The following is a 22,404-nucleotide window of genomic DNA, read 5'->3' on the forward strand; positions in this document are numbered from 1 at the left end:
AAGAGAGAGGGCATGAAAGAATATTGGCAAGCAAAATCAAGGTGAACCCAAAGATGTTTTATCAATACATTAAGAATAAGGGGATAACTAAGGAGAGAGTAGGGCCCATAAAAGACCAAAAAGGTAACCTATGTGTAGGGGCGGAAGATGGTTCTTAATGAATACTTTGCGTCTGTCTTCACAAAAGAGGGGGACGATGCAGATATTGTAGTTAAGGAAGAAGAGTGTGAAGTATTGGATGTGATAAACATAGGGAGAGAGGAAGTATTAATGGGATTAGCATCCTTGAAAGTTGATAAATCCCCAGGGCCAGATGAAATGTACCCTAGGCTGTTAAAAGAAGTAAGAAAGGAAATAGAAGAGGGTCTGACCATCATTTTCCAGTCTTCACCGGATACAGGTGTGGTGCCAGAGGATTGGAGAATTGTTAATGTTGCACCTCTGTTTAAAAAGGGAGCGAAGGATAGCCTTGCAGACTGAACATTGAGTTCAATAACTTCAGAGCATGACTGGCCTTTTTTAATATTTTATTTTTTAACCATGTGCCTGTTTTTCATGAAGTTAGAACTGCTCATTATTCTGCTATTACCACTCTCTCTGGACTAATGCTTTGTCTTTCACCACAAGCATTAACACACTATTTGCTCTTGTCCCAGGACAGCTTTGTTATTTAATCTTCCTCTGCCCTATCAAACAACTTCCCCTTTGTTTTCTCCCCCACCCGCCTCTCCTTCACTTGCTTAAAACCCAATTCTTTTCTAACCTTTGCCAGTTCTGATGAAAGGTCACTGGCCTGAAACGTTAACTTTGCTTCTCTCTCCATAGATGCTGCCAGACCCGCTGAGTATTTCCAGCACTTTTTATTTTTGTTTCAGATTTCCAGCATCTGCAGTATTTTGCTTTTATTTTAGTGTTGGATGATATGCAGGCTTTGAACAGGGTGCAGAGCAGGGACACAAGTTTAATTGCCAGTTCAAAACATCTTAGTTACCTAGATAGACTGACAGAACTGAGCCTTTATCCTTTAAAGAGGTGTAGATCTAGGGGTGATTTGATAGCGATTCATAAGATGATGGCATGATTAGACTGTATGTGTCGAAAAATTATTTCAACTAAAGTAGATTAGGGAAGACCAGGGTCACACTCTTAAGTTATGTAAGGGAAGAGCTAGATAGAATGTTAGGAGGTTCCTCTTTTCCCAGAGAATATTGGACTTGAGGAACAGGTTGTCAGCTCATGAACAGAGATTCTCAGGATGTCTTCGAGGGAGGTGTGACCTGCTTTTGCCTGGACTGGAGATAATGTCATGGAGAGCTAAGTACAGTAACACTATTCCAGTCCAGAATTGTTCCTGGACTAATTTAGATCATCTAATGAGATTGGAGAACACTTTTACAGATTGCCTTTCCTTGAATTGACCCGGGTTTTTTTTGTCTGCTTCTGGTCACTTTCAAGTGATTACACATCTTCTGGGTGGGGTAGAGTCAGTATGTATTTGAATGCATAAGGTATCACAATTGTGTGGGATAAGTGGCTGGACCAGTATGTGTTTTCCTGTGTGTCATCTCCTGTATGTTCATATGAATGAATAGCCTACAGATGAATCACTCTGTTCCAGGTTCCTAACCATAACTAGTGCATTTCTGGACATCAACAGTGATGCAGCATTTGTCTCCAGTAACTTGTCTCACATATTGTGTCGACAATTTTGCAATCTTACCACTTTCCTACATGTCGCCTTGGATCTGCCCATTCAACCTGTGGGCTGTTAGAATCTCCCATGATTTTAATACAATGGTGTACTCCAGTTATCTCTGCATATAGCCCACAGGCTGTCTGAGCAGGGTGTGGGAGTGGTCCTAGCTCGTAATTATTCAGCGCTATCCACATTATTGACTATTATCCTGTTCTGCTGCTAGATCCACCCTGGAGCCGTTATATGGCCCATCACCGAAAAAGACTCCTCCATCTCTCTGATCAGAAAATTATAGTACTTTCCAGCCCGGAAGGAGGATATTCAGCCCCTCGTGCTATGCTGGCTGTTACATTGAGCTCTCCAATTAATCCCATGATCCTGTTCACCAGAGCCCTGCAGTATTTTTCTTTTCAATGATGTATTTAATTTCAAATTTACTGTTGAATTTTCCTCAACCACCCTTTGAGGTGGTGCATCCTGGATCATTAAACAAAAAACACAATTTCTGTGGAGAAACGCTTCTCTATCTCCCCCTCTGCTTCTTTTGGAAATCACCATGAGTCTGTCTTCCCTGGTTACCGACAATCTCCCCCCAATGGAAAACCCGTTTCATTTATTTACTCTATCAAAAGCCTCATAATTTGAACTTAACCTTATCTGCTCTGAGGAGAACAATCCCAGCCTGACTGGCCTTTCCACGGAACTGAAGTTGCTCATTCCTACTCCACCTGAGTAAATCTCCTCTGTACACTCTGCAAGGCCTTGATATCCTCGGTAAAATGTGAAGCCCACAGCATGACACGATGCCCTAACTGAGGCCTGACTAGTACTTTATACAGGTTGATATAGCGAGGGCAGAAATGATTGAAGTTTCTAAGATCCTGACCGGTCTTGATAAGGTGAATGTGGAGCAGATGCTTCCTTTTGCGGGTGAGTCCAGAACTAGGGGGCATTATTTTAAAATTAAGGGTCGTCCTTTCAGGACAGAGGTGAGGAGAATTTTTTTCTCTCAGAGGGTTGTGCGACTTTGGAACTCTCTGCCTCAGAAGGAGGTGGAGGCGGGGTCATTGAATAATTTTGAAGGCGGAGGTAGATGGATTCCTGTTAGGCAAGGGAATGAAAGTTTATTTGGGGGGGATGGTTGGTGAGTAGATGGGAGGGTGGAATTAGAAACACAAACAGATCAGTCATGACCTTATTGAAGGACGGAGCTGCTCGAGGGGCCGAATGGCCTACCTCTCTTAGTTCGTCTGCTCGTAGGTATGCTAACTTATCATTGCAGCTGCATCTTTAGAAAAGAGGATAAATTACCTGTAGTCCAGCTCTTAACCACCCTCTCTTACCATCAATGCGTCGAAATTATAACTTAGATTTAATCCGAATTGTTTTTTGAAGGCGTTATTTTCCTCAGTTTATCTCCCCATGACTGTCTGCCATTGTAAGTAATTCCCTGTCTTTAGGCTAAAAAGTCCTGCACAACAATCAGAGTGAGATGCATTAAACATTGCACCAGTTTCAGAATCACAGATGTATGTTATGCTAATGACAGGAAAAAAATACAATTGCATTCATGAATCCACCCCCGGTCCATCACTGTTACAGACCATCCCCGGTCATTGTTACAGACCATCCCCGGTCCATCACTGTTACTGACCAACCCCGGTCATTGTTACAGACCACCCCCGGTCCATCACTGGTACAGACCATCCCCGGTCTATCACTGTTACAGACCAACCCCGGTCATTGTTACAGACCACCCCCGGTCCATCACTGTTACTGACCACACCCGGTCATTGTTACAGACCACCCCCGGTCCATCACTGTTACTGACCACCCCCGGTCATTGTTACAGACCACCCCCGGTCCATCACTGTTACTGACCAACCCCGGTCATTGTTACAGACCACCCCCGGTCCATCACTGTTACTGACCACCCCCGGTCATTGTTACAGACCACCCCTGGTCCATCACTGATACTGACCACCCCCGGTCATTGTTACAGACCACCCTCGGTCCATCACTGTTACTGACCATCCCCGGTCATTGTTACAGACCACCCCTGGTCCATCACTGTTACTGACCACACCCGGTCATTGTTACAGACCACCCCCGGTCCATCACTGTTACTGACCATCCCCGGTCATTGTTACAGACCACCCTCGGTCCATCACTGTTACTGACCATCCCCGGTCATTGTTACAGACCATCCCTGGTCCATCACTGTTACTGACCACACCCGGTCATTGTTACAGACCACCCCCGGTCCATCACTGTTACTGACCAACCCCGGTCATTGTTACAGACCACCCCCGGTCCATCACTGTAACTGACCATCCCCGGTCATTGTTACAGACCACCCCCGGTCCATCACTGTTACTGACCACCCCCGGTCATTGTTACAGACCACCCCCGGTCCATCACTGTTACTGACCATCCCCGGTCATTGTTACAGACCACCCCCGGTCCATCACTGTTACTGACCACCCCCAGTCATTGTTACAGACCACCCCCGGTCCATCACTGTTACTGACCACCCCCGGTCATTGTTACAGACCACCCCCGGTCCATCACTGTTACTGACCATCCCCGGTCATTGTTACAGACCACCCCTGGTCCATCACTGTTACTGACCATCCCCGGTCATTGTTACAGACCACCCCCGGTCCATCACTGTTACTGACCACCCCCGGTCATTGTTACAGACCACCCCCGGTCCATCACTGTTACTGACCACCCCCGGTCATTGTTACAGACCACCCCCGGTACATCACTGTTACTGACCAAATCCGGTCATTGTTACAGACCACCCCCGGTCCATCACTGTTACTGACCAACCCCGGTCATTGTTACAGACCACCCCTGGTCCATCACTGTTACTGACCACCCCCGGTCATTGTTACAGACCATCCCCGGTCCATCACTGTTACTGACCACCCCCGGTCATTGTTACAGACCATCCCCGGTCCATCACTGTTACTGACCAACCCCGGTCATTGTTACAGACCATCCCCGGTCCATCACTGTTACTGACCAACCCCGGTCATTGTTACAGACCATCCCCGGTCCATCACTGTTACTGACCAACCCCGGTCATTGTTACAGACCACCCCCGGTCCATCATTGTTACAGACCATCCCCGGTCCATCACTGTTACAGACCACCCCCGGTCCATCACTGTTACAGACCATCCCCGGTCTATCACTGGTACAGACCATCCCCGGTCTATCACTGTTACAGACCAACCCCGGTCATTGTTACAGACCACCCCCGGTCCATCACTGTTACTGACCAACCCCGGTCATTGTTACAGACCACCCCCGGTCCATCACTGTTACTGACCAACCCCGGTCATTGTTACAGACCACCCCCGGTCCATCACTGTTACTGACCACCCCCGGTCATTGTTACAGACCACCCCCGGTCCATCACTGTTACTGACCAACCCCGGTCATTGTTACAGACCACCCCCGGTCCATCACTGTTACTGACCACCCCCGGTCATTGTTACAGACCACCCCTGGTCCATCACTGTTACTGACCACCCCCGGTCATTGTTACAGACCACCCTCGGTCCATCACTGTTACTGACCATCCCCGGTCATTGTTACAGACCACCCCTGGTCCATCACTGTTACTGACCACACCCGGTCATTGTTACAGACCACCCCCGGTCCATCACTGTTACTGACCATCCCCGGTCATTGTTACAGACCACCCTCGGTCCATCACTGTTACTGACCATCCCCGGTCATTGTTACAGACCATCCCTGGTCCATCACTGTTACTGACCACACCCGGTCATTGTTACAGACCACCCCCGGTCCATCACTGTTACTGACCAACCCCGGTCATTGTTACAGACCACCCCCGGTCCATCACTGTTACTGACCATCCCCGGTCATTGTTACAGACCACCCCCAGTCCATCACTGTCACAGACCAACCTTGGTCCCTCACTGTTACAGACCAAACCCGGTCCATCACTGTCACAGACCAACCTCGGTCCCTCACTGTCACAGACCAACCCCGGTCCATCACTGTTACTGACCACACACGGTCCATCACTGTCACAGACCAACCTCGGTCCCTCACTGTCACAGACCAACCCCGGTCCATCACTGTTACTGACCAACCTCGGTCCCTCACTGTCACAGACCAACCCCGGTCCATCACTGTTACTGACCACACACGGTCCATCACTGTTACAGACCAACCCCGGTCCATCACTGTTACTGACCACCCCCAATCCATCACTGTTACTGACCACACACGGTCCATCACTGTTACTGACCACACACGGTCCATCACTGTTACTGACCACCCCCGGTCCATCACTGTTACTGACCACACACGGTCCATCACTGTTACAGACCAACCCCGGTCCATCACTGTTACTGACCACCCCCGGTCCATCACTGTTACTGACCACACACGGTCCATCACTGTTACTGACCACCCACGGTCCATCACTGTTACTGACCACCCACGGTCCATCACTGTTACTGACCAACCCCGGTCCATCACTGTTACTGACCAACCCCGGTCCATCACTGTTACTGACCAACCCCGGTCCATCACTGTTACTGACCAACCCCGGTCCATCACTGTTACTGACCACCCCCGGTCCATCACTGTTACTGACCAACCCCGGTCCATCACTGTTACTGACCACCCCCGGTCCATCACTGTTACTGACCAACCCCGGTCCATCACTGTTACTGACCAACCCCGGTCCATCACTGTTACTGACCACTCACGGTCCATCAATGTTACTGACCACCCACGGTCCATCACTGTTACTGACCACCCACGGTCCATCACTGTTACTGACCACCCACGGTCCATCACTGTTACTGACCAACCCCGGTCCATCACTGTTACTGACCACCCCCGGTCCATCACTGTTACTGACCAACCCCGGTCCATCACTGTTACTGACCACCCACGGTCCATCACTGTTACTGACCAACCCCGGTCCATCACTGTTACTGACCAACCCCGGTCCATCACTGTTACAGACCAACCTCGGTCCCTCACTGTTACAGACCAACCTCGGTCCATCACTGTTACAGACCAACCTCGGTCCATCACTGTTACAGACCAACCCCGGTCCATCACTGTTACAGACCAACCCCGGTCCATCACTGTTACTGACCACACACGGTCCATCACTGTTACAGACCAACCCCGGTCCATCACTGTTACTGACCACACACGGTCCATCACTGTTACTGACCACCCCCGGTCCATCACTGTTACTGACCACACACGGTCCATCACTGTTACTGACCAACCCCGGTCCATCACTGTTACTGACCACCCACGGTCCATCACTGTTACTGACCAACCCGAGTCCATCACTGTTACTGACCAACCCCGGTCCATCACTGTTACTGACCACCCACGGTCCATCACTGTTACTGACCAACCCCGGTCCATCACTGTTACTGACCACCCACGGTCCATCACTGTTACTGACCAACCCCAGTCCATCACTGTTACTGACCAACCCGAGTCCATCACTGTTACTGACCACCCACGGTCCATCACTGTTACTGACCAACCCCGGTCCATCACTGTTACTGACCAACCCCGGTCCATCACTGTTACTGACCACCCTCGGTCCATCACTGTTACTGACCACCTCCAGTCATTGTCACTGACCACGCCCGGTCCATCACTGTTACTGACCACCCCCGGTCCATCACTGTTACTGACCACCCCCGGTCCATCATTGTTACTGACCAACCCCGGTCCATCACTGTTACTGACCACCCCCGGTCCATCATTGTTACTGACCACCTCCGGTCCATCATTGTTACTGACCACCCCCGATCCATCACTGTTACTGACCACCCCCGGTCCATCACTGTTACTGACCAACCCCAGTCCATCACTGTTACTGACCAACCCGAGTCCATCACTGTTACTGACCACCCACGGTCCATCACTGTTACTGACCAACCCCGGTCCATCACTGTTACTGACCAACCCCGGTCCATCACTGTTACTGACCACCCTCGGTCCATCACTGTTACTGACCACCTCCAGTCATTGTCACTGACCACGCCCGGTCCATCACTGTTACTGACCACCCCCGGTCCATCACTGTTACTGACCACCCCCGGTCCATCATTGTTACTGACCAACCCCGGTCCATCACTGTTACTGACCACCCCCGGTCCATCATTGTTACTGACCACCTCCGGTCCATCATTGTTACTGACCACCCCCGATCCATCACTGTTACTGACCACCCCCGGTCCATCACTGTTACTGACCACCCCCGGTCCATCACTGTTACTGACCAACCCCGGTCCATCACTGTTACTGACCAACCCCGGTCCATCATTGTTACTGACCAACCCCGGTCCATCACTGTTACTGACCACCCCCGGTCCATCATTGTTACTGACCACCCCCGGTCCATCACTGTTACTGACCACCCCCGGTCCATCACTGTTACTGACCACCCCCGGTCCATCATTGTTACTGACCAACCCCGGTCCATCACTGTTACTGACCACCCCCGGTCCATCATTGTTACTGACCACCTCCGGTCCATCATTGTTACTGACCACCCCCGGTCCATCACTGTTACTGACCACCCCCGGTCCATCATTGTTACTGACCAACCCCGGTCCATCACTGTTACTGACCACCCCCGGTCCATCACTGTTACTGACCACCCCCGGTCCATCACTGTTACTGACCACCCTCAGTCCATCACTGTTACTGACCACCCTCGGTCCATCACTGTTACAGACCACCTCCAGTCATTGTTACTGACCACCCCCGGTCCATCACTGTTACTGACCACCCCCGGTCCATCACTGTCACTGACCACCCCCGGTCCATCACTGTTGCTGACCACCCCCGATCCATCACTGTCACTGACCACCCCCGGTCCATCACTGTTGCTGACCACCCCCGATCCATCACTGTCACTGACCACCCCCGGTCCATCACTGTCACTGACCACCCCCGGTCCATCACTGTTACTGACCACCCCCGGTCCATCACTGTCACTGACCACCCCCGGTCCATCACTGTTGCTGACCAACCCCAGGTCCATCATTGTTACGTACCAAGCACCTTCAGCTGGATGCGGGATATTATCGATTCGTTCGAGAATAAGGGGTTCACGGTGACCACGTATTCTCCACTGTCGTTCAGCGACAATGATTTCAGTGAGAGGGATCCGTTCTCGGATAACTCAGCTCGGCCCCAGTAGTCATTGCTGACATCTGTGCTGTTGCCGATCCAGAGGGCGACATCCAGGCAGTTAAAACGCCAGCTCCCGCTCCTCACATTCCAGACTGAGCCCAGACTCAGGAGGATCTGACCTCCTGCCGCCACATCGGTCTGCAACTCCTGCTGCTCTCCAATGGTAAAAGTCTGCGACTTCACTGAAAGAGAGAGAGAGAGAGAGAACTGGTAAGAAACCAAACACTGGGAAACAAACCCACGTTTTCATGACATGCAGCACCCGTGCGAAATGTGAACAGACAAGGCTCTGCTTTTTTTTCCCATTGGAACATGACTCTCACCCGAGTAAATAAGCGCGTAGAGGAGCAGGGGGAATTGGTGGCCCCACATTTTGACAGGGTCTGTTTCAACTGCTGCTCTCCTCTCTGCTTCGTTCTACTCAGTGAAGATGGAAACAAGCGCAGACACACAAGGAATACGAAAGTGGCTCCTGTCCAACACTTTGTTCTTATCTCCGCTGAAACACCCTCGGGCAGTCCAAACAACTCTCATAAAGGCAGGAAATAACGGGCTGCTACAACCCTTTGTCACTTCCTTTCACAAGCTCTGCTTGCTTACATTGGTATTTGCACGGACGGTGTGTGACTGGATATTCACCAACCCCCTCATCCCACCGCATGTGAAAGGAGAAATAATCTCAGTTAAAAATGTTGAGCTACTCGACCCAGAATGTAGAAATAAACAGTAAATTCAGAAAAATCCTTGGCTGCTGGCCCACTTTAAAAAAAAAGTTTTCCATTTGCTGGAATGTTTTAACTGGTGCCCAGAATCTGAACTTGCTCTCTGCTAAACACATATTTCAAATGGTACGTAATCAAGGCAGGGATAAAAGTCTGGTAATTGCAGTTCTGCTGACAGTTTCTTTCACAAGCTTTTCCAGTTTGTTTTGGCAGTGACTCCATTCTCTCAGCCCCTCTGCATTTTCCCCCACTGACTAACACGAGGGAAGGATATCACAGGGCGGTGCCACTCCCTTCAGAGCGGTTACTGAATGCAGCACTTGCTGTGAACCCGGAGTCTGAACTAAAAACATCGAAACGGAGAACATTTACGGCCATTCGGCCCCTCGAGCCTGTGCCAGCCGAAAATGCATTTGGGGAGGTCAAACAAGGCGCAGGAATACACGATTAATGGGAAAATATTGAGAGGACCTTGGAGCGAATGTCCACAGATCCCTGAAGGTAGCAGGACAGGTCGATAAGGTGGTTAAGGAGGCATACGGAATCCTTTCCTTTATTAGCCGAGGTCTAGAATATCACAGACAAGTATCCCATATGCCTTCCTAACCACCTTATCTACCTGTGCTGCTGTCTTCAGTGATCTATGGACAAGTACACCAAGGTCCCTCTGACCCTCTGTACTTCCTAGGGTCCTCCCATCCATTGTATATTCCCTTGCCTTGTTAGTCCTCCCAAAATGCATCACCTCACACTTCTCAGGATTAAATTCCATTTGTCTCTGCTCTGCCCATCTTACCAGCCCATCTATATCGTCTTTCCTCCTCACTATTTACGTCACCACCAATTTTCATGTCATCTACGAACTTATTGTTCGTACCTCCTATATTCAAGTCTAAATCATTAATGTACACTACAAACAGCAAGGGTCCCAGCACCGATTCCTGCGGTACACCACTGGTCACAGGCTTCCACTTGCAAAAACAACCCTCTACCATCACCCTCTGCCTCCTGCCACTAAGCTAATTTTGGATCCAATTTGCCAAATTGTCCTGGATCCCATGGGCTCTTACCTTCTTGACCAATTTCCCATGCGGCACCTTATCAAAAGCCTTATTGAACTCCATGTAGACTACATCAACTGCTTTACCCTCGTCTACACATCTTGTCACCTCCTCAAAAATTTAATCAAGTTTGTAAGACTTGATCTTCCCCTGACAAAGCCATGCTGACTATCCTTGATTAATCCCTGCCTCTCCAAGTGGAGATTAATCCTGTCCCTCAGAATTTTTTCCAATAGTTTCCCTACTACTGATGTTAGACTCACCGGCCTATAATTACCTGGTTTATCCCTGCTACCCTTCTTGAATAATGGTACCACATTCGCTGTCCTCCAGTCCACTGGCACCTCTTCTGTGGCCAGAGAGGATTTGAAAATTTGTGTCAGAGCCCCTGCTATCTTCTCCTTTGCCTCACACAACAGCCTGGGATACATCTCATCTGGGCCTGGGGATTTATCCACTTTTAAGCCCACTAAAACAGCTAATACCTCCTCCCTTTCAATGCTAATTTGTTCAAGTATATCACAATCCCCCTCCCTGATCTCTACACCTACATCATCCTTCTCCATTGAGAACACAGATGAAAAGTAATCATTTAAAACCTCACCTATGTGCTCTGGCTCCACAGACAGATTGCCACTTAGGTCCCTAATGGGCCCTACTCTTTCCCTGGTTATCCTCTTGCCCTTAATATACTTATAAAACGCCTTGGGATTTTCCTTTATCTTGCCCGCCAGTGTTTTCTCATGCCCCCTCTTCGTTCTCCTAATATTTTTTTTTAAGTACCCCCTACACTTTCTATACTCCTGTTGGGGTAGAATGACTAAATGAATCACTCGACACCCAGATCCGATCCAAGCGTCAAAGAGTTTATTGTTTTACACCAGCGGGGAGCAGGCCTCTGGGCAGTCCAGGTACCTCTCCACTGAATAAAGGAAGTAACAGGTCTTACACATTTACTCAGTCCATCCCCGCTGGATACAATCCAGTCATAACATACATTGCCAATAGGATTAATAATTAGTCATCATGTGGCTGTGTGATCAGCTCATGGTCAGTTCTTGACCACCGCATGATGTTCACCAGACACCTTATCAACTGTCCTTGAGCCTCCATAATGAATCTCAGTTCATCCTTATCATCCCTGATTTCTCTGTGCAGCTAGCAGTTATACAAAGCAGCTGCCTCTGCACTGATAGGAGAGGCCCTGCTAGGTCAGCCTAACTGTCTGTGTTTGCAGTAATATTCACAGGAATGTGGTTGAGCTAACCTTGCCCCACAATGCCTTGGGTAAATATTCCATTTTACAATAATATGTGGCTATACATCTCATATATGCAGCTGCTTCGGCCACGAGTACCCCCAACACTCCTCTAGTGCCTCCGCTGTTTTCAGACCTCTGAATCTGCCATAAGCCCTCTTTTTTTCCCCTTATCCAATCCTTTATATCCCGTGACATGCAGGGTTCCCTGGACTTATTGGTCCTACCCTTCACCTTTACGGTAACATATAGGCCCTGAGCTCTCACCATTTTCTTTTGTAATGACTCACACTGGTCTGATGTAGACTTTCCTACAAGTAGCTGCTCCCAGTCCACTTTGGCCAGATCCTGTTTTACCATACTGAAATCGACCTTCCCCCAATTCAGTACCTTTATTTCCGGTCCCTCTTTGTCCTTTTTCATAACTACCTTAAATCTTACAGAGTTATGGTCTTTATCCCCGAAATGCTCCCCCACTGATACATCTCCCACTTGTCCAGCTTCATTCCCTAGGATTAGGTCCAGTACCGCCCCTTCTCTTGTCGGACTTTCTACGTACTGACTCAGAAAGCTCTCCTGTATGCATTTTAAGAATTCCACCCCCTTTAAGCCTTTCGCACTAAGACTATCCCAGTTAAAATTGGGGAAGTTGAAATCCCCTATTATTTTTACACCTCTCTGATATTTGCCTACATATCAACTCCTCTATAAAGGCTGGCTCAGGTCTGCAAAGGAAACCCAATCCGAGCCCAACAGAACAACATCCGACCCCGAGCCCAACCCGGCCCGAGTCCCTTCAGTTTTTCCCGCGCCCGACCCGACTATCAGTTAACCTACCTTCCGTTTTTCACTTTGTTGCTTATCTGCACAAGCTTAAAATAACTGTCACAAAACCACCTTTCTAGTCCAAAAATTAAATTAACATTGGAGCCACTGACCAGAGGTGGTGATAGAGTGTGTCCGATCCAGCCCAACCTGACCCAAGCACGAATGTCGGACCCGGAAGTGTGACCCGACACATGTTGTCGGGTTCGGGTCGGATAGCCATGCTCTACTCCTCTATCTCTCTCTGACTGTTTGGAGGCCTGTAGTACACTCCCAGCCAAGTGATTACCCCTTTTTTGTTTTTAAGTTCCACCCATGTGGCCTCATTTGAGGAACCTTCTAAGATTTCATCCCTCCTTACTGCAGTCATTGACTCCTTGATCAACAGTGCAATACCACCTCCTCTTTTACACCCCGACCTATCACGCCTGAAGATTCTATACCCTGGAATATTGAGCTGCCAGTCCGGACCCTCCCTCAACCATGTCTCTGTGATAGCAATAATATTCCCATGTGTTAACCAACGCCCTCATTTCATCTGCAGAACTGGTAAGACTCGTTGCGTGAAAATAGATGCAATCTAGCCTTGCATTTTTCTCTTGTGCCTTAACAGGTCTATATTCGCTCTGCCTTCCAGACTGTCTTAATTTCTCTTCTATATTTGACTGTGCATCACCCCCTACTGTACCTCCACTCTGTATCCCACCCCCCTGCCAAATTAGTTTAAACCCTCCCCTCCGCCAACAGCACTAGCAAACCTCCCAGCAAGGATGTTGGTCTCGTTCCAGTTCAGGTGAAACCCGTCCAACTTGTACAGGTCCCACCTTCACCAGAAACAGGCCCAGTGATCCAGGAAACTAAAGCCCTCCCTCCTGCACCATCTCTTCAGCCACACATTCATATGCTGTGTCCTCCTATTCCTATACTCACTAGCATGTGGCACCGGGAGTAATCCCGAGATTACAACCTTTGAGGTCCTGCTTTTTAATCTGCTACCTAGCTCCCTAAATTCTTGTTGCAGGACCTCATCCCTCTTTCTACCTATGTCGTTGGTATCAATGTGAACTGTGACTTCTGACTGTTCACCCTCCCCATTCAGAATGTCCTGCAGCTGCTCGGTAACACCCTTTACCCGAGCACCAGGGAGGCAACATACCATCCTGGAGTCTCATTTCCAGCCACAGAAACGTCTATCTGTACCCCTTACGATAGAATCCCCTATCTCTATAGCTCTCCCACACTTTTTCCTCCCTTCATGTGCAGCTAAGCCACCCGTGGTGCCACAGACTTGGCTCTTGCTGCATTCCCCTGAGAAGCTATCTCCCCCAACATTATCCAAAGCGGAAAATCTGTTGGAGAGGGAGAAGGACCCAGGGAACTCCTGCACTACCTGCCTAGTTCTTCGACTCTGCCTGGCAGTCACCCATTCTCTTTCTGCCTGAGCAGTCTTTACCTGCAGCGTGACCACCTCCTTGTACGTGCTATCCATGATGATCTCAGCCTCGCGAATGCTCCACAGTGTCCCCAGCCGCTGCTTCAGATCTGAAATCGGATAGGGGCATCAGCACCTTTTCACTCTAACCTCATGCAAAGTTGTGGAAATGTAGAGATGCAGTACCATAAAGGGGGCCCTGGATCCATGGGAGAGGTTCCTGATGTCCTCACTTGTGGTGGACAGAAAATCTGATTCCAAGCCGCTGACCCACTGCCTTTGCTGTTTCTGGACAGCCACCAGGCCCTGACTACCCCTGCTGACGATGAGGCACAGAGGTGAGCAGTTGAACCCTCAAGGGTCAAAGCTGCTTGTAGTCGCCCAGCATGGCCATCACAGTCGGTGTTCTCACTAGGTGAGCCCCAGCCTGCCAAGTCTCAGGCTCCTGCGACAGGAGGACACTCTCATAACACCTGGAGAATGGGTTAACCTGCACAGAAGCCATATGGGGCTGTTCTGCGGTAATTCCATTTTAATATTAGGTTGGCAATCCGGGAAAGGACTGCTGATGAAGACCCTGCCAGTTGCGGCCAGGCTTGGAAGGCCACTTGGCTGTGTTCGGGGAGCCCGTCCACGGTGACGATCAGGAAGAACAGCGGCCACATGGTCCCGGCAGCGGCTCCCGCTCACTCGGTGACTCCACGCAGTTTCCACACAAACTTTCCCCTCAACTCCGGCTCGGCTCCTGGATCCCGATCCCGATCCCAGTAGTAGCACACCATTATAAAAGGGACAATGGTGGAAGCCGATGCAACGTTTTATAACCTGCACCCCCTCCCCCCCCTCCCAGCTCACCCCCCATTGCACCCCCTTCCCCCCAACCCCCTCGCACCCCCTTCCCAGCTCCCCCCGCACCATCTTCCCCTCCCCCTGCACCCCTCTCCCATACCCCCTGCAGCGCCCCTCCCAGCTCCCCCCGCACCCCCTTCCCTCCACCCCTTCCCACCGCACTCCTCCTCCTCGCACCCTCCCCCCCCCACTGCACCTCCTCCCACCGGCATCCACCTACCCGTGTAGGGGCCCCAACAACCCCACTGCCTTGTGGGCATCTCAGGAGAGACCAAGGCTGAGGGAGTAAACCCTAACAGAAAATCCGGAGCGGAACCCCGAAGACGGTCATGTGTCACCTTTGGTATGTTTCCGGCAGTTCCTGCAGCCGTACCGGTGCCAAACGTCATGCTCTGCACTCCTTTGGACCCCACCAGGAAGGCCGAGAGGGGGGTTTTGACGCTTGGGCAACTCACAACCTCCATACATCCGCCCAGGCATGCGCTATGGAGAGGTCACTCCATAGTCGCCTCACAGCGACCAAATCAACACGGAAGGCAGCAGTTACGGGTTATAAGTCCAGCTCAATTGGTGTAGAGATTGGGCGCCACGGGTTGCCTTTGTCGGTGGGAGAGGTCATCGCATCTCACTGGACAGCTACCGCCCGCCTCAAACCGGGCAGCCCCCGGTCAGTAAGGTTCTGTCCCGCCACAGTGCACCTGCTTCAGTGGGTGCTTGGAGCTCAGGGTCATTGCCCGACAATTTGACTGTAACACCGCACCAAACAGCACGACCAAAAAAGGAAAGAAGGTACCAGCCCTTCGTTTTGCAAGCTGGAACGTCAGAACTATGTGTCCTGGCCTGTCGGAAGACTTTACACAAATCAACGATTCTCGGAAGACCGCCATCATCAAGAACGAGCTCAGTAGACTCAATGTGGACATTGCAGCACTTCAGGAGACACGCCTCCCTGTGAGCGGATCTCTAATTGAGCAAGACTACACCTTCTTCTGGCAGGGTAGGGATCCTGAAGAACCAAGACAGCATGGAGTGGGCTTCGCCATCAGAAACTCTTTGCTCAGCATGATAGAGCCTCCCTCAAATGGCTCGGAACGTATACTGTCCATCCAACTGTTCACCATCTCTGGTCCAGTACACCTACTCAGCATCTACGCTCCAACACTCTGCTCCTCACCTGAAGCTAAAGACCAATTCTATGAGGAACTCCATAATATCATTAGTAGCATCCCCAACATCGAACACCTATTCCTGCTGGGGGACTTTAATGCCAGGGTTGGGGCCAACCATGACTCATGGCTCTCCTGCCTTGGGCGCTATGGCATTGGAAGGATGAATGAGAATGGACAGAGACTGCTTGAGTTGTGTACCTATCATAACCTCTGCATCACCAACTCGTTCTTTCACACTAAACCCTGTCACCAGGTTTCTTGGAGGCACCCAAGATCACGTCATTGGCACCAGCTGGATCTCATCATCACAAGGCGAGTTTCTTTAAACAGCGTTCAAATCACACGCAGCTTCCACAGTGCGGACTGCAACACCGACCACTCCCTGGTGTGCAGCAAGGTTAGCCTCAAACCAAAGAAGCTGCATCACTCCAAGCAGAAGGGCCGCCCGCGCATCAACACCAGCAGAATTTCTCATCCACAGCTGTTACGTAAGTTTCTAAATTCACTCGAAAAAGCCCTTCAAAACACTCCCACAGGGGATGCAGAGACCAAGTGGGCCCACATCAGAATCGCCATCTATGACTCAGCAATGACCACCTATGGCAATTGTGTGAAGAGAAATGCAGACTGGTTTCAATCTCACATTGAAGAGCTGGAACTTGTCATAGCCGCTAAGCACAATGCACTGCTGAACTACAAGGAAGCCCCCAGCGAGTTAACATCCGTAGCACTTAAAGCAGCCAGAAGGACTGCACAAAGAACAGCCAGGTGCTGCGCAAGTGACTACTGGCAACACCTATGCAGTCATATTCAGCTAGCCTCTGACACAGGAAATATCAGAGGAATGTATGATGGCATTAAGAGAGCTTTTGGGCCAACCGTCAAGAAGATTGCCTCCCTCAAATCTATGTCAGGGGACACAATCACTGACCAACGCAAACAAATGTACTGCTGGATGGAGCACTACCTAGAACTGTACTCCAGGGAGAATGTTGTCACTGAGACCGCCCTCAATGGAACCCTGTCTCTGCCAGTCATGGATGAGCTGGACGTACAGCCAACAAAATCGGAACTCAGTGATGCCATTGATTCTCTAGCCAGCGGAAAAGCCCCTGGGAAGGATGGCATTACCCCTGAAATCATCAAGATTGCCAAGCCTGCCATACTCTCAGCACTCCATGAACTGCTTTGCCTGTGCAGGGATGAGGGAGCAGTACCTCAGGACATGCACGATGCCAATATCATCACCCTCTATAAGAACAAAGGTGACCGCAGTGACTGCAACAACTACCGTGGAATCTCCCTGCTCAGCATAGTGGGGAATGTCTTCGTTCGAGTCGCTTTAAACAGGCTCCAGAAGCTGGCCGAGCGCGTCTATCCTGAGGCACAGTGTGGCTTTCGAGCAGAGAGATCCACCATTGACATGCTGTTCTCCCTTCGCCAGCTACAGGAGAAATGCCGTGAACAACAGATGCCCCTCTACGTTGCTTTCATTGATCTCACCAAAGCCTTTGACCTCGTCAGCAGAAGTGGTCTCTTCAGACTACTAGAAAAGATTGGATGTCCACCAAAGCTACTAAGTATCATCACCTCATTCCATGACAATATGAAAGGCACAATTCAGCATAGCGGCGCCTCATCAGACCCCTTTCCTATCCTGAGTGGCGTGAAACAGGGCTGTGTTCTCGCACCTACACTGTTTGGGATCTTCTTCTCCCTGCTGCTCTCACATGCGTTCAAGTCTTCAGAAGAAGGAATTTTCCTCCACACAAGATCAGGTGGCAGGTTGTTCAACCTTGTCCGCCTAAGAGCGAAGACCAAAGTACGGAAAGTCCTCATCAGGGAACTCCTCTTTGCTGACGATGCTGAATTAACATTTCACACTGAAGAGTGCCCGCAGAGACTCATCGACAGGTTTGCAGCTGCCTGCAATGAATTTGGCCTAACCATCAGGCTCAAGAAAATGAACATCATGGGATAGGACGTCAGAAATGCCCCATCTATCAATATCGGCGACCACACTCTGGAAGTGGTTCAAGAGTTCACCTACCTAGGCTCAACTATCACCAGTAACCTGTCTCTCGATGCAGAATTAAACAAGCGCATGGGAAAGGCTTCCTCTGCCATGTCCAGACTGGCCAAGAGAGTGTGGGAAAATGGCACACTGACACAGAACACAAAAGTCCAAGTGTATCAAGCCTGTGTCCTCAGTACCTTGCTCTATGGCAGCGAGGCCTGGACAACGTACGACAGCCAAGAGCGACATCTCAATTCATTCCATCTTCGCTGCCTCCGGAGAATCCTTGGCATCAGGTAGCAGGACCGTATCTCCAACACAGAAGTCCTTGAGGCAGCCAACATCCCCAGCATATACACCCTACTAAGCCAACGGCGCCTGAGATGGCTTGGCCATGTGAGACGCATGGAAGATGGCAGGATCCCCAAGGACACATTGTACAGCGAGCTCGTCACTGGTATCAGACCCACCGGCCGTCCATGCCTCCGCTTTAAAGACGTCTGCAAATGCGACATGAAGTCCTGTGACATTGATCACAAGTCAAGGGAGTCAGTTGCCAGCGATCGCCAGAGCTGGCGGGCAACCATAAAGGCGGGTCTAAAGCGTGGCGAGTCGAAGAGACTTAGCAGTTGGCAGGAAAAAAGACAGAAGCGCAAGGAGAGCCAACTGTGTAACAGCCCCGACAACCAATTTTATCTGCAGCACCTGTGGAAGAGTCTGTCACTCTAGAATTGGCCTTTATAGCCACTCCAGGCGCTGCTTCACAAACCACTGACCACCTCCAGGCGCTTATCCATTGTCTCTCGAGACAAGGAAGCCAAAGAAAGAAAGAAAGAATATTAGGTAAATTTGTTTAACGAAGCAATGATTTTTATTGCATTGGTAATTGTCTTCATATTATTTGTAGTGCAAAAACAAGATGGATAAGGTGGGCATTTAGAACATGAATGGTTCAAATTGTGGGAGGTTTGTTTTTTTATACTGGCAGGAGGGTTTGCTTAATGATATCTTAGTTCAGTAACTAGTTGTCTTACTAGGGCTTGGTTAACTTTATTATTCTCCTCCCCTTCCAGACCTTACTTCTTCCTCCCATGGCTGCTTCAAATCTTGGACCCACTCAATTGCATAGAACATGCAGCGAATTACCCCAAACCTGGAGACTCCACCAGCTGCAGGTTGAAACGGCACATATTGAGTTTCTATCTTGAATCGTTTGCTATGTTTTGTTTTGTATCACTTCTGTTTTTAGGTGCATTTTAGGTAGAGCAACACTAGCTTGCTGTCTTTCAATTATTGAAGGAACCAGGGTGGAAATAATTTGTGAGGAGACGGCACTAACATCTGGCGACCCCTGTTGGAGTGATGACAGTGTGGAATCCAGCAACCTCTGGCGGGAATTTCACCTCCAGTGCTATGCAACTGTTTGCAGTGTTCTTTTCCGAGCCTGGGTCAGTGCGGAGCTGCAGCAATGTTGTCAGGCTGTCTGGAATTTTCACAGCCACCCAAACAGCAAACAAATGGCACTGACATAAAAACACTTCTAAATAGAGCAGATTCAATATATTAAAAGCAAAATACTGCGGATGCTGGAAATCTGAAACAAAAACAAGAAATGCTGGAACTACTCAGCAGGTCTGGCAGCATCTGGAGAAAGAGAAGCAGAGTTAACGTTTCGGGTCAGTGACCCTTCTTCGGAACTAAGATTGGGACATGCATATGGGGGTGAAGGTAGAATGGGAAACATTCTAAACACAAACACTTTATTGGAATAAGAAAATCTCATTAAAAAAGATTGAAAATCTACTGATCAATCCATGATTACCAAACTACTTTTTCCGGCCAAGTTCAGTTGTTCAGCAGATTATATTAAACTAATATTATATTAAACTGATTATATTAAACTGGAGGCACAGTGGCGCAGTGGTTCGCACCGTAGCCTCACAGCTCCAGGGACCCAGGTTCGATTCTGGGTACTGCCTATGCGGAGTTTGCAAATTCTCCCTGTGACCATGTCGGTTTTCGCTGGGTGCTCCGGTTTCCTCCCACAGCCAAAGACTTGCAGGTTGATAGGTAAATTGGCCATTGTAAATTGCCCCTAGTGTAGGTAGGGAATATGGGATTATTGTACGGTTAGTATAAATGGGTGGTTGTTGGTCGGCACAGACTCGGTGGGCCGAAGGGCCTGTTTCAGTGCTGTATCTCTAAATAAAAATAATGATATGAATCAGGTGTGATTTTTTTTTAAATGGCGTTCCTATTAGTGATGGAGGAGCAGGAAGTTTGAGCTGCTTGCTGATTTCAATGATTGCTGCTTTGCAGGGGGTCCAAAGAGCAGAGTAAGTGGAAATGCTGAAGTTGCAGTCAGTAAACCACTGACCCCCACCTCCCCAGCAAAATCCAGCCCTCCAGAACTTTTGTTAAATGGACAAAGGTTCTGAGGAACACTCCATAGCTGTTGTGAGAAATGGTGAAACAGAGAAATGGGCTGCAGAGTTCCTTGGTGTGGGTGGAATACCAGCAGGCTGAATAAGGACAGAGGACAGTAACAGCAACAACTTTAGGGAAGGAAATCTGCTGTCCTTACCAGGTCTGGCCTGCACGTGACTCCAGACCCACAGCAATGTGGTTGACTCTTAAATGCCTCTGAAATGGCCTAGCAAGCCACTCAGTGCAAATGCAATTAGGAATGGGCAATCAATGCAGGCCTAGCCAGTGACGCCCACATCCCACAATCGAATAAAAAAAAAAATTGTATTTCTACAGCACCACTGATATAGAGAAAAGTCCCGAAGTGCTTCACAATGATGCAGAAAACGGGTTTTGATTGCGATTGAGAGGGTGAGGAAAAGCTTCATCAAAGAGATGGATAGTAAGGAGGTGGAGGAATTGGGGAGATGTAGACCTGCAAGAGTTAAGCAAGCGAATTCCACAGCATGATGTCTGAACAGCTTAAGATCCATCCTCCATGATGGGTCGAGAAGGGCCCAGTTATTAACAAAAACAAAGAACAGTACAGCACAGGAACAGGCCATTCGGCCCTCCAAGCCTACGCCGATCTTGATGCCTGTCTAAACTAACACCTTCTGCACTTCCGGGGACCGTATCCCTCTATTCCCATCCTATTCATGTATTTGTCAAGATGCCTCTTAAACGTCGCTATCATACCTGCTTCCACCACCTCCCCCGGCAGCAAGTTCCAGGCACTCACCACCTTCTGTGTCAAGAACTTGCCTCGCACATCCCCTCTAAACTTTGCCCCTCGTACCTTAAACCTATGTACCCTAGTAATTGATTCTTCCACCCTGGGAAAAAGCTTCTGACTATCCATTCAGTCCATGCCACTCATAACTTTGTAAACCTCTATCATGTCACCCCTCCATCTCCGTCGTTCCAGTGAAAACAATCCGGGTTTATCCAACCTTTCCTCATAGCTAATGCCCTCCAGACCAGGCAACATCCTGGTAAACCTCTTCTGTACCCTCTCCAAAGCCTCCACGTCCTTCTGGTAGTGTGGCGACCAGAATTGCACGCAATATTCTAAGTGTGGCCTAACTAAAGTTCTGTACAGCTGCAGCATGACTTGCCAATTTTTATACTCTATGCCCCGACCGATGAAGGCAAGCATGCCATATGCCTTCTTGACTACCTTATCCACCTGCGTTGCCACTTTCAGTGACCTGTGAACCTGTACGCCCAGATCTCTCTGCCTGTCAATACTCCTAAGGGTTCTGCCATTTACTGTATACTTCCCACCAGTCTTCCAAAATGCATTACCTCAAATTTGTCCAGATTAAACTCCATCTGCCATTTCTCCACCCAAATATCCAACCGATCTATATCCTGCTGTATCCTCTGACAATCTTCATCATTATCCGCAACTCCACCAACCTTTGTGTCGTCTGCAAACTTACTAATCAGACCAGCTACATTTTCCTCCAAATCATTTATATATAATACAAACAGCAAAGGTCCCAGCACTGATCCCTGCGGAACACCACTAGTCACAGCCCTCCATTCAGAAAAGCACCCTTCCACTGATACCCTCTGTCTTCTATGACCGAGTCAGTTCTGTATCCATCTTGCCAGCTCCCCTCTGATCCCATGTGACTTCATCTTTTGCACCAGTCTGCCATTAAAGATTAGAGTGAG

General features: G+C 49.4%; 2 protein-coding genes across 4 annotated transcripts in view; both read right to left on the reverse strand.

Moving 5' to 3' along the window:
- The window catches only part of LOC137352711 (carcinoembryonic antigen-related cell adhesion molecule 5-like), a 195,640-nt gene extending 186,063 nt beyond the window's left edge, over positions 1–9,577 (reverse strand). The window contains exons 1-2 of one of the 2 annotated variants that reach the window (XM_068018448.1): positions 9,246–9,577; positions 8,784–9,104 (exon numbers count right to left, since the gene is read on the reverse strand). In XM_068018448.1, coding sequence (XP_067874549.1) covers positions 8,784–9,104; positions 9,246–9,294 — 370 coding nt within the window. In that variant the 5' untranslated portion in view covers positions 9,295–9,577. The remainder of the gene's footprint in view (positions 1–8,783; positions 9,105–9,245) is intronic. The other variant, XM_068018447.1, reaches the window with a different exon arrangement.
- Positions 1–22,404, reverse strand: part of LOC137352710 (carcinoembryonic antigen-related cell adhesion molecule 5-like) — a 721,824-nt gene that overhangs the window by 620,669 nt on the left and 78,751 nt on the right. The gene's annotated exons all lie outside the window — the stretch shown is intronic.

This window comes from Heterodontus francisci, chromosome 39 (assembly GCF_036365525.1).
Source record: "Heterodontus francisci isolate sHetFra1 chromosome 39, sHetFra1.hap1, whole genome shotgun sequence".
Classification (NCBI taxonomy): domain Eukaryota; kingdom Metazoa; phylum Chordata; class Chondrichthyes; order Heterodontiformes; family Heterodontidae; genus Heterodontus; species Heterodontus francisci.